General features: G+C 51.1%; 1 protein-coding gene across 1 annotated transcript in view; it reads right to left on the minus strand.

Annotated features, from left to right (window-relative positions):
* Window positions 1-8,683: 8,683 nt before the first annotated feature.
* TTC6 (tetratricopeptide repeat domain 6) overlaps window positions 8,684-14,197 on the minus strand; it is a 1,171,050-nt gene continuing 1,165,536 nt past the window's right edge. The window contains exon 29 of the mRNA XM_069638410.1: window positions 8,684-9,865. Coding sequence (XP_069494511.1) covers window positions 9,729-9,865 — 137 coding nt within the window. The 3' untranslated portion in view covers window positions 8,684-9,728. The remainder of the gene's footprint in view (window positions 9,866-14,197) is intronic.

Consider the following 14,197-nt stretch of genomic DNA (forward strand, 5'->3'; position numbering starts at 1 on the left):
ACCTACCTTCCTCAGAGGTAAATTCCTCTAGTGCAGGAGTTGCAGATCCCTGCAACTCAAAACGCCTTTCCTGATCTGAATCCTCCCCTTCTTCATAAATAGAAGATAAGACCCTGGAGTGGTCAGGTCTTGAAAATGGTAAAAATCCCATTTCCAGAGCAGAAGGAGCCAGATTTGTCATGAGTGGCTGAGAAAACGTCGACGTCGTCGACGCAGACGTTAAAGGCTTCGAAGCCATCGAAAAAGGCGTCGAGAAAGGTGCTAGAGGCCTCGATGAACTCCAGAGTATCGGGATTCTACTTGAGGTCGTCAACGACATTCTCGTGCTCGAGGCTATGGGTATGGCCACTGGCTGTGAGGTGGCCGTGGGTTTGTCCTTTCTCGGCGTCGATGACGGCGTCGACTCGACTGACCTGTGCATCGAAGAACCCTTCGATAACGGCATCGACAACGCCGATCTATGAGTCGAAGGGATCTTCGACGACGGCGTCGAAGACGCAACTCTGCCTTTACTCGAGGGTTCGTGACGCTCTCGAGTGGCTTCTTTCGCCAGGTACTGTGACTCGCGGCTTTTTGACTTTTTGGGTCTTTTACCCATGGTATCATCCTCAGCAGTCTTCGAGGGGCGCGAGGCCACTTTCTCGAAGATGCTTAGCATCTTTTTCCTGAATTCCTCCCACTCAGCCTGAGAGCTATGTTTTGTGGGACAGGAGACCCTTTTTGGAGAAACGGAAGAAGACGAAGACGAGGAAGGGGATCTACGACGTATCTTTTTTGAATGCTTAGATCTCGAAGAGTGATGGGAACTGCTTTGAGATCTCGAACGAGAATGTCTTTTATGATGGCGAGGAGACAAATGTCTCGACTCCGCTGAGGAAACTTTCGAAGAAGTTTTAACTGCCTTACCTCTCTCGAGCTTCCCCTTACGCTCCTTCAAGGCTTTCGCCGTCATGGACATGCAGACCTCGCCCTCCGAACAATGGTGTTCGATTCCCAAGCACCACAAACAGATCCTGTGAGGATCCGTCAAATGACATTTTCTTTCCACCGTCTCGACATTTTGTGAAGCCGGACTGTGAGTCGTCGGTTCGGGTGAGGAAGCCATCGAGTACGAGTCGGTATTCACGAGGAATATATCGATATATTTCACTGAAGAACCGAGCAACGATATTTCTGAGGCCCCACGAAGCGTGGAAAAATGGAACTGAGCAACGGACGCTGCGCGAGTCTATTTATACGCGTGGTGACGTCGGTGACGATACGGAGGCCGTCGAGGGACTTCGGCTCGAGGGACGTCAACACGCAGCACACTCTACTGAAAAAATAAATCCGAGGCCAGCAAGCTGGGAGATGATCTATTTAAGATAAGGAATACATGGGAGGACACAATCCCTTTGAAATACAGAGTTTCATCAATTTTGCAAATTTCTAAAGCTGATTTATTCACAATTTCTCACAAGTAGTTACTCCAATTACTAGGCTGATGAAGAAGGGAGTGAACTTTGAATGGAATGAGCAGGCAAAAGGAGCGTTTCAATTTTTGAAAGAAAAATTTATTACAGGACCCATTTTATTGCATCCAGATGTTGATAAGCCTTTTTTCCGAGAAGCAGACGCCTCCGATAGCGCCATGGGAGCAGTGTTATCTCGACGTCATCAAACTACTGGTCAACTTCATCCGGTGGTGTTCATTTTTAAGAGAAAGTCTCAGGCAGAAAAAACAATACAATTTCGGACAGAGAGCTTTTGGCCATCAAGTCAGCTTTTGAGGAATGGAGGCATTATCTCCTGGGAGGTCGCCATCGGGTCACAGTATTATCAGATCACAGAAATGTGACCTTTCTTGGTACGGCAAGAACTCTGACTCATAGACAATTACATTGGTCATTATTCTTCACCAAATATTATTTCGTAATCATTTTTAAACCAGGGCGTCAGAATGGGAAAGCAGATGCTTTATCCCAATGTTTTCCAGGAAGTATGAAGAATGACTCTTGTGCACCAATGCCACTGTTGGCGGAAAAGAATTTCATTGTAGGAGATGTGCAGAAAGGTACAGATTTTCGGGAGAAAATTCAGCAACAGATGTCCATTGAACAGCTTTTGGAATGGGAAGCCGAGGATCCATTGCGTTTGTTTAAGGAACGTATACCATACATTGAAGCGAGATTGTTTTTGCTCTTGAAGGAATTACATGAAGTAGCAATGAAGGCCTTTCATGATTCACCGTTAGCTGAACAACTGGGCTTTAATAAGATTCTGAGTTGTTGCGAAGGGAATTCTGGTGGAAAGGAATGCAAAAATATACAGAAAATTATGTCAAGACTTGTGAGATTTGTATTTGAGCCAAGTCATATCATCAGGAAGCTGGATTACTTTTGCCCCTTCCAGTGCCGCCTCGTCCTTGGCACACCGTATCCATGGACTACATTGTAGATCTACCACTGGATAAGGGGTGTTCGACTATATTAGCGGTGGTGGATGTGTTTTCCAAGGCAGGGCATTTCATTCCTAGTAAGGGGGCCACTAGCACGTCTTTAGGACAAGCATTTTTGCAGAATGTGGTGAAACTTCATGGCTTAGCGAGTCAGGTGATTTCTGATCGGGTAGTTCAGTTCGTCTTCAAGTTCTGGCAAGCTTTTTGCAAGGAACTGAAGATAGAGATACATCTGACTACCAGTTATCATCCTGAGAGAAATGGTAAAACTGAAAGGGTAAACCAGGAATTGGAAAAGTACATACTGTGCTATTTGGGTTCAGATCATGGATGGTTAGAATTAGAAACACTTGTGTGTGAGTGCGATATAAATAACATATCATATCATATTATGGCTAGCAGAATTCTGCTACAATAATACTTTAAAGGATTCAACTTTCATGCCACCATTCTTAGTGAATCAAGGTTTCCATCCGCGTTTTCTAAGAGGGGTGGTTTTGGAAGAGGTGGAGGTTCCAGATGTTGAGAGTAGGTCAAGAGAAATGGGTCAGAATCTTGTGCAGGCAATTCAAGCCTTAAAGAAAAGTAAGTTCAGTTACAAGAAATTTGCAAATGGAAGACGCAGAAAGTCTCCAGAATATCATGTAGGAGATCAGATGTGGTTGTCTACCAAGAATCTAGCGTTGAAAGGAAAGAACACGTTTAGTACCCATTAAATTGGACCATTTGAGGTAGAAAATGTTTACTCACTACTTACAGTTAGATTGAAATTGCCACCTGGGTTAAAGGTGCATCATACATTTCATGTACATTTTTTAAAGATCTGTAGAAAAGACACAAGGATTCATTGGGTTCCAGGTCCAGTGTTTTCTGATGATGAAAATGAATATGAGGTACAGGCCATATTACATTCTAGAGGGGTTCACGGGCAACTGCAGTATTTGGTGGATTGGAAGGGTTATGGGCCGGAGGAAAGATCTTGGGAAAAGGTTGAGAATGTACATGCCCCAGATTGATTAGATGGTTCCATCGATTGCAGCCAGGAAACCAGGCCCTGGGACAGGGCTTTACAGAGGGGGTACTGTCAGGGTTCCTTACTATCCACATTTTAGACATTCAATCTAGAGCGGTGGGCTATTGAATGTTTGGGCTGGTAACTGAGGGGAAGAGATGCTCCTGCAGGGAGAGGTGTGCATCTTCTGGCTGTAAGGTGGCTACATGTAGAAGGAGTTCTCCTGCAGGGGAGATGTGTTCCTGAGGGGAAGAGATGCTCCTGCAGGGAGAGGGGTGCATCTTCTGGCTGTAAGGTGGCCACATGTAGAAGGAGTTCTCCTGGAGGGGAGATGTGTTCCTGAGGGGAAGTGTGCTCCTGCAGGGAGAGGGGTGCATCTGCTGGCTGTAAGGTGGCTACATGTAGAAGGAGTTCTCCTGCAGGGGGAGATGTGTTCCTGAGGGGAAGAGATGCTCCTGCAGGGAGAGGGGTGCATCTTCTGGCTGTAAGGTGGCCACATGTAGAAGGAGTTCTCCTGCAGGGGAGATGTGTTCCTGAGGGGAAGTGTGCTCCTGCGGGGAGAGGTTTGGATCTGCTGGCTGTAAGGTGGCCACATGTAGAAGGAGTTCTCCTGCAGGGGAGATGTGTTCCTGAGGGGAAGTGTGCTCCTGCAGGGAGAGGGGTGCATCTGCTGGCTGTAAGGTGGCCACATTTGTATTTGTATTTATTTTATTTGTATTGCGCACCTTGCCCTGGGGCATCTGGGCGCATAGTTTGCAAGGTAATGGTTACATACAGGAGAGCAAGTTTCCCAAAGGGGAAACAAATCTTAACAAAGAAAATAACTTAAGGCATAATACATGTTACAGACACGTAAATCGTTACATAGGTTACTTTAGACATTTCTGGAAGTATTACTAGGGCATACAGCAGAGTAAACTAGAAGGTGAGGATAAATAGGCGAAAGGTGCAGAGAAAGGCAGGCCTCAGATAAAGCATAGGGCCATAGTGTATTATGTATGTTAGGAGGATGCTGGCTGTAAGGTGGCCACATGTAGAAGTAGTTCTCCTGCCGGGGGAGATGTCTTCCTGCGGGGAAGGGATGCTCCTGCAGGGAGAGGTTTGGATATGCTGGCTGCTGTAAGGTGGCCACATGTAGAAGGAGTTCTCCTGCAGGGGGAGATGTGTTCCTGAGGGAAAGGGATGCTCCTGCAGGGAGAGGGGTGTATCTGCTGGCTGTAAGGTGGCCACATGTAGAAGGAGTTCTCTTGCAGGGGAGATGTGTTCCTGGGGGAAGTGTGCTCCTGCAGGGAGAGGGGTGTATCTGCTGGCTGTAAGGTGGCCACATGTAGAAGGAGTTCTCCTGCAGGGGGAGATGTGTTCCTGAGGGAAAGGGATGCTCCTGCAGGGAGAGGGGTGTATCTGCTGGCTGTAAGGTGGCCACATGTAGAAGGAGTTCTCTTGCAGGGGAGATGTGTTCCTGGGGGAAGTGTGCTCCTGCAGGGAGAGGGGTGTATCTGCTGGCTGTAAGGTGGCCACATGTAGAAGGAGTTCTCCTGCAGGGGAGATGTGTTCCTGGGGGAAGTGCGCTCCGGCGGGGAGAGGTTTGGATATGCTGGCTGCTGTAAGGTGGCCACATGTAGAAGGAGTTCTCCTGCAGGGGGAGATGTCTTCCTGCGGGGAAGGGATGCTCCTGCAGGGAGAGGTTTGAATATGCTGGCTGCTGTAAGGTGGCCACATGTAGAAGGAGTTCTCCTGCAGGGGGAGATGTGTTCCTGAGGGAAAGGGATGCTCCTGCAGGGAGAGGGGTGTATCTGCTGGCTGTAAGGTGGCCACATGTAGAAGGAGTTCTCTTGCAGGGGAGATGTGTTCCTGGGGGAAGTGTGCTCCTGCAGGGAGAGGGGTGTATCTGCTGGCTGTAAGGTGGCCACATGTAGAAGGAGTTCTCCTGCAGGGGGAGATGTGTTCCTGAGGGAAAGGGATGCTCCTGCAGGGAGAGGGGTGTATCTGCTGGCTGTAAGGTGGCCACATGTAGAAGGATTTCTCTTGCAGGGGAGATGTGTTCCTGGGGGAAGTGTGCTCCTGCAGGGAGAGGGGTGTATCTGCTGGCTGTAAGGTGGCCACATGTAGAAGGAGTTCTCCTGCAGGGGAGATGTGTTCCTGGGGGAAGTGCGCTCCGGCGGGGAGAGGGGTGTATCTGCTGGCTGTAAGGTGGCCAAATGTAGAAGGAGTTCTCCTGCAGGGGAGATGTGTTCCTGAGAGGAAGTGTGCTCCTGCAGGAAGAGGGTTGCATCTGCTGGCTGTAAGGTGGCCACATGTACAAGGAGTTCTCCTGCAGGGAGAGATGTGTTCCTGAGGGGAAGAGATGCTCCTGCAGGGAGAGGGGTGCATCTGCTGGTTGTAGGGTGGTCACATGTAAAAGGAGGTCACCTGCAGAGGGAGATGTGTTCCTGAGGGGAAGTGTGCTCCTGCAGGCAGATGTTTGGATCTGCTGGCTGTAAGGTGGCCACATGTAGAAGTAGTTCTCTTGCAGGGGGAGATGTCTTCCTACGGGGAAGGGATGCTCCTGCAGGGAGAGGTTTGGATATGCTGGCTGCTGTAAGGTGACCACATGTAGAAGGAGTTCTCCTGCAGGGAGAGATGTGTTCCTGCGGGGAAGTGATGCTCCTGCAGGGAGAGGGTTGTATCTGCTGGCTGTAAGGTGGCCACATGTAGAGGGTGTTCTCCCGCAGGGGAGATGTGTTTCTGGGGGAAGTGCGCTCCTGCAGGGAGAGGGGTGTATCTGCGGGCTGTAAGGTGGCCACATGTAGAGGGAGTTCTCCCGCAGGGGAGATGTGTTTCTGGGGGAAGTGCGCTCCTGCAGGGAGAGGGGTGTATCTGCTGGCTGTAGGGTGGCCACATGTAGAAGGAGTTCTTCTGCAGGGGAGATGTGTTCCTGAGGGGAAGTGTGCTCCTGCAGGGAGAGATTTTGATCTGCTGGCTGAAGGTGGCCACATGTAGAATGCGTTATCCTGCAGGGGGAGATGTGTTCCTCAGGGGAGGTGTGCTCCTGCAGGGAGAGGGGTGCATCTGCTGGCTGAAGGTGGCCACATGTAGAATGCGTTATCCTGCAGGGGGAGATGTGTTCCTCAGGGGAGGTGTTCTCCTGCAGGGGGAGGCTTGTATCTCCTGGCTGTAGGGTGGCCACATGTAGAAGGAGTTCTCCTGCAGGGGAGATGTGTTCCTGGGGGAAGTGCGCTCCGGCGGGGAGAGGGGTGTATCTGCTGGCTGTAAGGTGGCCAAATGTAGAAGGAGTTCTCCTGCAGGGGAGATGTGTTCCTGAGGGGAAGTGTGCTCCTGCAGGAAGAGGGTTGCATCTGCTGGCTGTAAGGTGGCCACATGTAGAAGGAGGTCTCCTGCAGGGAGAGATGTGTACCGGAGGGGAAGAGATGCTCCTGCAGGGAGCGGGGTGCATCTGCTGGCTGTAGGGTGGCCACATGTAGAAGGAGTTCCCTTGCAGGGGGAGATAGATATGTTCCCGCAGGGAAGAGATGCTGCTGCTTGGAGAGCTGGGCATCGGCTGGCTGTAAGCTGGCCACATGTAGAAGGAGTTCTTCTCTAGGGGGAGATGTGTTCCTGAGGGGAAGGGATGCTCCTGCAGGGAGAGGTTTGGATATGCTGACTGTAAGGTGGCCACATGTAGAGGGAGTTCTCCTGCAGGGGAGATGTGTTTCTGGGGGAAGTGCGCTCCTGCAGGGAGAGGGGTGTATCTGCTGGCTGTAGGGTGGCCACATGTAGAAGGAGTTCTTCTGCAGTGGGAGATGTGTTCCTGAGGGGAAGTGTGCTCCTGCAGGGAGAGATTTTGATCTGCTGGCTGTAGGGTGGCCACATGTAGAAGGAGTTCCCTTGCAGGGGGAGATGTGTTCCTGAGGGGAGGTGTGCTTCTGCAGGGAGAGGGGTGCATCTGCTGGCTGTAGGGTGGCCACATGTAGAAGGAGTTCTCCTGCAGGGGAGATGTGTTCCTGAGGGGAAGTGTGCTCCTGCAGGGAGAGGGGTGCATCTGCTGGCTGTAAGGTGGCCACATGTAGAAGGAGGTCTCCTGCAGGGGGAGATGTGTTCCTGAGGGGAGGTGTGCTTCTGCAGGGAGAGGGGTGCATCTGCTGGCTGTAGGGTGGCCACATGTAGAAGGAGTTCTCCTGCAGGGGAGATGTGTTCCTGAGGGGAAGTGTGCTCCTGCAGGGAGAGGGGTGCATCTGCTGGCTGTAAGGTGTCCACATGTAGAAGGAGGTCTCCTGGAGGGAGAGATGTGTTCCTGCGGGGAAGGGATGCTCCTGCAGGGAGAGGGTTGTATCTGCTGACTGTAAGGTGGCCACATGTAGAGGGAGTTCTCCCGCAGGGGAGATGTGTTTCTGGGGGAAGTGCGCTCCTGCAGGGAGAGGGGTGTATCTGCTGGCTGTAGGGTGGCCACATGTAGAAGGAGTTCTTCTGCAGGGGGAGATGTGTTCCTGAGGGGAAGTGTGCTCCTGCAGGGAGAGGGGTGCATCTGCTGGCTGTAAGGTGGCCACATGTAGAAGGAGTTCTCCTGCAGGGGAGATGTGTTCCTGAGGGGAAGTGTGCTCCTGCAGGGAGAGGGGTGCATCTGCTGGCTGTAAGGTGGCCACATGTAGAAGGAGGTCTCCTGGAGGGAGAGATGTGTTCCTGCGGGGAAGGGATGCTCCTGCAGGGAGAGGGTTGTATCTGCTGACTGTAAGGTGGCCACATGTAGAGGGAGTTCTCCCGCAGGGGAGATGTGTTTCTGGGGGAAGTGCGCTCCTGCAGGGAGAGGGGTGTATCTGCTGGCTGTAGGGTGGCCACATGTAGAAGGAGTTCTTCTGCAGGGGGAGATGTGTTCCTGAGGGGAAGTGTGCTCCTGCAGGGAGAGATTTTGATCTGCTGGCTGTAGGGTGGCCACATGTAGAAGGAGTTCCCTTGCAGGGGGAGGTAGATATGTTCCCGCAGGGAAGAGATGCTGCTGCTTGGAGAGCTGGGCATCGGCTGGCTGTAAACTGGCCACATGTAGAATACGTTCTCCTGCAGGGGGAGATGTGTTCCTGAGGGGAGGTGTGCTTCTGCAGGGAGAGGGGTGCATCTGCTGGCTGTAAGGTGGCCACATGTAGAAGGAGTTCTCCTGCAGGGGAGATGTGTTCTTGAGGGGAGGTGTGCTTCTGCAGGGAGAGGGGTGCATCTGCTGGCTGTAAGGTGGCCACATGTAGAAGGAGTTCTCCTGCAGGGGAGATGTGTTCTTGAGGGGAGGTGTGCTTCTGCAGGGAGAGGGGTGCATCTGCTGGCTGTAAGGTGGCCACATGTAGAAGGAGTTCTCCTGCAGGGAGAGATGTGTTCCTGAGGGGAAGAGATGCTCCTGCAGGGAGAGGGGTGTATCTGCTGGCTGTAGGGTGGCCACATGTAGAAGTTGTGCCTCTAGGTGTTTGGGAACTTCAGACATATTCATATATTTATTTCAAACATAGAAACAGATCAATCACTTGCAGCCTCTGAAGATGACCTATCACCCTCCCGGGGGAAGGGGTGAGTTCATGGGTGGCTCCTTGGGGGAATAGGCCGAGTTGACACTGTTCCTCTGGAGTAGGAGCCTCGAGAGGGCAGGGTGATTTAATATGGTCCTGGAGTATGGGGTGAGATGACACAGCCCTTGTGAAGTAAGGGTGAATTACCATGGCTCCTTTAACGTGGCAGATCCTCAGGAGTAACAGGTGTACTGGCACAGCTCTTAGGGCAGATTGGGTAAGTTGGCACAGTCCTTTTGGATTAGGCTGAGTTGGCACAGCTCCTCTGGAGAACAGGCTGACTTGGCACATCCTCTCTGGAGCAGGGATGAGTTTGGCACAGCTCCTCTGGAGTTCAGGTTGACTTGGCACATCCTCTCTGGAGCAGGGATGAGTTTGGCACAGCTCCCCTGGAGTTCAGGTTGACTTGGCACATCCTCTCTGGAGCAGGGATGAGTTTGGCACAGCTCCCCTGGAGTTCAGGTTGAGTTGGCACACCCTCTCTGGAGCAGGGTTGAGTTGGCACAGCCCCTCTGGATGGCAGGGGAATTGGCACATCCTCTCTGGAGCAGGGATGAGTTTGGCACAACTCCCCTGGAGTTCAGGTTGAGTTGGCACATCCTCTCTGGAGCAGGGATGAGTTTGGCACAGCTCCCCTGGAGTGCAGGTTGAGTTGGCACACCCTCTCTGGAGCAGGGTTGAGTTGGCACAGCCCATCTGGATGGCAGGGGAATTGGCACACTCCCTGCAGTACAGGATGAATGGCTAGAGTTCCATTTTACGTCCTTTCACAGATTTCCTGCAGGTGAACTGCACGTTTATAGTCCAGAAGCGCTTCCTCCTTGAATCCAAGTCTGAAGCGAATATCAGCTCTCAGCTTATACATCAAAGCATCGTTGGTCTGAAGAGACAGCGCTGCAAAGAAAGAGAAAAGACAAGGATTAATGACGTCAGACCTCTGAGGAGGACAACCATGAACACAACTGAGCTACACTGAGCTCTCCTGGAACCACCCCCTTCACAAGTGCCACCACTCTCACCAAAGCCTTCTAGAGGAGTAATGGCAGCACCACCACCCCGTCAGCTTTTGACGAGATACCAACAACCACTCAGAACCATCACTCACAAGACCAACTCCCAGCAACATGTGGAGCTGTGTCGGTCTACCCTCAACACTTTCCTCACAAGCTTGCAGCAGGGTAAAGGCAACCACAATGTCCTTCTCAGCTTCTGGCGTGGTGACCGCAACCACACCAGCTCCACCACAGACTTCCAGTTAAAGAAGAGCCGCTAGAACATCACAACTGCAAGCCACTGCAGCCGCACCAGCAACCCCAAACACTCACACTTTGGGAGAGAGTGCCATCACTCCACGGAGGAGGGTCGTCTCAACACTGGCGACATTGCGTCAGAAGAACAAGTTACTTAACTTCACAGAGTCTGCATTTCGGAGAGATGTCCCTAGTATTGCCAGAAGAAAATGGATGTATGGATCTAGGATAACAGAAGAAGGATTGCTCTGGAAATCAGTCATGGCAGCACTGAAAAGCAAGTGGGAGCTCTGAAGGTCTCCTTCCCGGGGAATCATTCCATCCGGGGTCCCCTTCTCTGATGCTTCATCATGTTGAGGACATCTAGAACTGCTCAGCCTGGTGACAATGACCATTGTGAAGCTCTTCATACTGTATTCAAAGGTTTTTGTGAGCCCAAACTATTCAGGCCCCCCTCTGTCTTTGAAGGATGAGAGGGTGGCCAACTGAAAATGCAAATTCAGAATAATTTCGAATTGACCTTTGGTGAGAATGTAGGTTTCACTTCAGAGAGCTCATCAACCGAGCTAACAGCACATTCAAATCCCAGAGAGTAGATCAGTTTTCAGCAGGAAAGTATCTCTTCAAAGATCCCTTTAAAATATGCACCATTTCAGGCACTTCACAGCTTCCTCTTAAATGCACCAGATTAGAGTCATATATTGTGCTCATTTTAAAAGCTATATGGGAAAGTAAAGAGCCGAAGAAACTGGAGATAAGAAGGGGATCTTGCCATGCTTGTCCACAGTCAGCAAAGTGTGACGAATCTGCAGATATCGTCACTACTTCTGTAGGGGGAGCCCATACCCATGAGGCCAGGGAGGTGAGGCCGCTACCCGATAGTCCCCCTAGGGTGGTAATCAGTGGGTGGATCTCACGAGGAGGGAAGCCCCCCTATGGGATTGGTGACAACCTGGGGAGAACATGGTATTCCCATAGCCCACCTAACCCTGACACACTTTCCTACCTAGTACAGGAAATACTGTGACGAAGAGGAATGTGGACTCCTCAAGTAAAGTGCATCCCTTAACTACTGGAACAAAGAAGAGGTGCAGAGCCATACTGAAGGCCCTGCATAACCAGGGAGAGTGGTCTAGTTGCCTCAAACAAGATATTCGGCTACTGGCAATAAACATGAAAGAAGCACTGGCCCCCTAGAGTTGAAAAGGTGACAGCAGCACAGTTGTCAACAGAGCTGTCGAAGCCGCTGCTGAACCGACCGCCCAGCCCGAGGGAGAAGAGTCCTGTTGGGGGAGACGCTGACATACCTGGGAAGAGTCGGAACGGCCGGTTCACGTTGGCTGCCAGGATCGCAGAACCTGGCGACCTGCAGAAGCAGAGAAACCGCCCACAGATGGACCAAAAGCAGGGAAGAGGTTTGTCGTGGGAAAGCCAAGAGGCTGAGGACCGGGATGCCATCCGAAGGCAAGAGGCATCTCGGCAGGATCTCCCATTGCAGATCCTGGAATGGCAAAGCAGGAACCCCACCTCAGCAAGCAGGTGGATCCCGAAATCCAGAACGGGAACGAGTGCCGCAGGCGGCTACAAGCAGCAGAGCTGCCGCAGGTGAAGAGAAGCTCATGGAAGCCCCCTGGGTCAAGGGAGAAGGCAAACCAAACCCAGAAGCCGCAGTGAGACCACCAGTAGTATCGCAGAGGTTACAGGGGTTTAAGGGTGGTTGGTGGAGGCATGAGAGGGTGTTGACAAGAATAACGAAGGCAAAGATAAACCTGGGTCTGGGATCCCCCATGCTGATGCAGGATATCTTTGTTGGCAAGAGAAGGGGCCAAGTGGGCCAAGTCAAGTCCTGAGAGACACTTGGGTCAGGAGTACTGTGTCTTCCTCCTGCTCACGCTTGGTATGAGAGTGGACCAAGTCGACAAAACAAGAGAGGGGGGAAGAAATCGCATCCTAGACCCCAGTGAAGGCCAGTGGGAGGGAGTCACTCCTCCTGGCATTGCAAACTGTACTGAGAGACTGAAAAATAAAAGACTGTACTTGGCAGGTTAGTAAACCAAGTTGGTTCTGGCCAGGAGAAGGGGTCATTCCCCTTGGCATTGTGAACTGCCTTTTGTGAAACCTGAAAAGGGCCAGGGGAAGGGAGTCATTTCCCTGGCACTGTGAGAAACCTAAGAAAGACCCAGGGAAGGGAGTCATTCCCCCTGACATTGTTAACACCACAATAAACCTGAGAAGGGCCAGGGGAAGGGAGTCATTCCCCCCGACATTGTTAACACCAAAAGAAACCTGAGAAGTGCCAGGGGAAGAGAGGCATTTCCCTGGCACTGTGAGAAGCATGAGAAAGACCCAGGGGAAGGGAGTCATTCCCCTGGCACTGTGACATTGTGAAAACAAGAACATACTTGACAGGCTAGTGAACCAGGTTGGTCCAAACCTGGGGAAGGGAGGCATTCCCTCAACTTGAGTAAACTCAGACAAAGAGCCTAGGAGAAACCTGGGGAAGGAAGAAAGTCCCCCTGCCTTCATGAACTGTGGAACGTGGAACTTTCTGTTGTACGTACAAAATGGACTGCAACCTGCACAAGGGAGTCATTCTCTCGGGAAATAGTCCCTCCACATTACCAGCACCATAGACCGCTCTCTGAAGAAAGAGAGCCACTCTTCTGCATTAAGAAGACTCGCCTGTCCTTTAGTTTAGTTATAACTGTAAGGGGCCGAACAGTGTAAATTCTAGTTACAGACATTCTGACACTCCTCCAGCATTTAGTTGAGGCAGGAGACCCCCTCTTAGAGTTAAGGAAAGTTAGGGTTTTCTCTTTTCTTTTCCTACAAATAAAAGTCTTTGCACCAAAACATGCCGCCTGTGTGTCAGTCCCCTCCTTCCACATCCTTACAAGAGATATTGGCCATTAACCCTCAGAACGCTTAACATAACATCCATGATATGCACCGGAGCCAAGATTGCAACAGTTGGCAGCCTGAGGGGATAGAAGGCCAGGTACATACTCTGCGGTGACTGAAAGGATACCCTCAAACTCTTCCCTTTGCTCAGTGCCAAGAACCGAATCCTTCTCAAACCAATAGAGTAAGACGAAATAATGATCAGGATTGCAAAGGGTTCTTAACACAACAACACTGGAATTTTAGGTAATTATAAACAAGTTTGAAGTCCCACAGAACTAACAAAGACCCTTTGTTTGGCTTCTCCGTAGTTTGGGATTTTAGGCTTTGGTGAAGCACAGAAAGGTCAGCTCTAGACACTAAGAAGATTCAGAGTTGGCTATTTCCAGAGTGACCTATTTCCTGATTCCACTCCACATATCGTGAAGATCCAGAGTGGCCTATTTCCTGATTCCACTCCACATGTCGTGGAGATCCAGAGTGGCCTATTTCCTGATTCCACTCCACATGTCGCGGAGATCCAGAGTGGCCTATTTCCTGATTCCACTCCACATGTCGTGGAGATCCAGAGTGGCCTATTTCCTGATTCCACTCCACATGTCGTGGAGATCCAGAGTGGCCTATTTCCTGATGGAGATCCAGAGTGGCCTATTTCCTGATGGTGATCCAGCGTTGCCTATTTCCTGATTCCACTCCACATGTCGCGGAGATCCAGAGTGGCCTATTTCCTGATTCCACTCCACATATCGTGGAGATCCAGAGCTGCCTATTTCCTGATTCCACTCCACATATCGTGGAGATCCAGAGCTGCCTATTTCCTGATTCCACTCCACATATCGTGGAGATCCAGAGCGGCCTATTTCCTGATTCCACTCCACATATCGTGGAGATCCAGAGCTGCCTATTTCCTGATTCCACTCCACATATCGTGGAGATCCAGAGCGGCCTATTTCCTGATTCCACTCCACATATCGTGGAGATCCAGAGTGGCCTATTTCCTGATTCCACTCCACATATCGTGGAGATCCAGAGCTGCCTATTTCCTGATTCCACTCCACATATCGTGGAGATCCAG

Source organism: Ambystoma mexicanum, chromosome 14 (assembly GCF_040938575.1).
Source record: "Ambystoma mexicanum isolate Mex_15411 chromosome 14, UKY_AmexF1_1, whole genome shotgun sequence".
In the NCBI taxonomy this organism is placed as follows: domain Eukaryota; kingdom Metazoa; phylum Chordata; class Amphibia; order Caudata; family Ambystomatidae; genus Ambystoma; species Ambystoma mexicanum.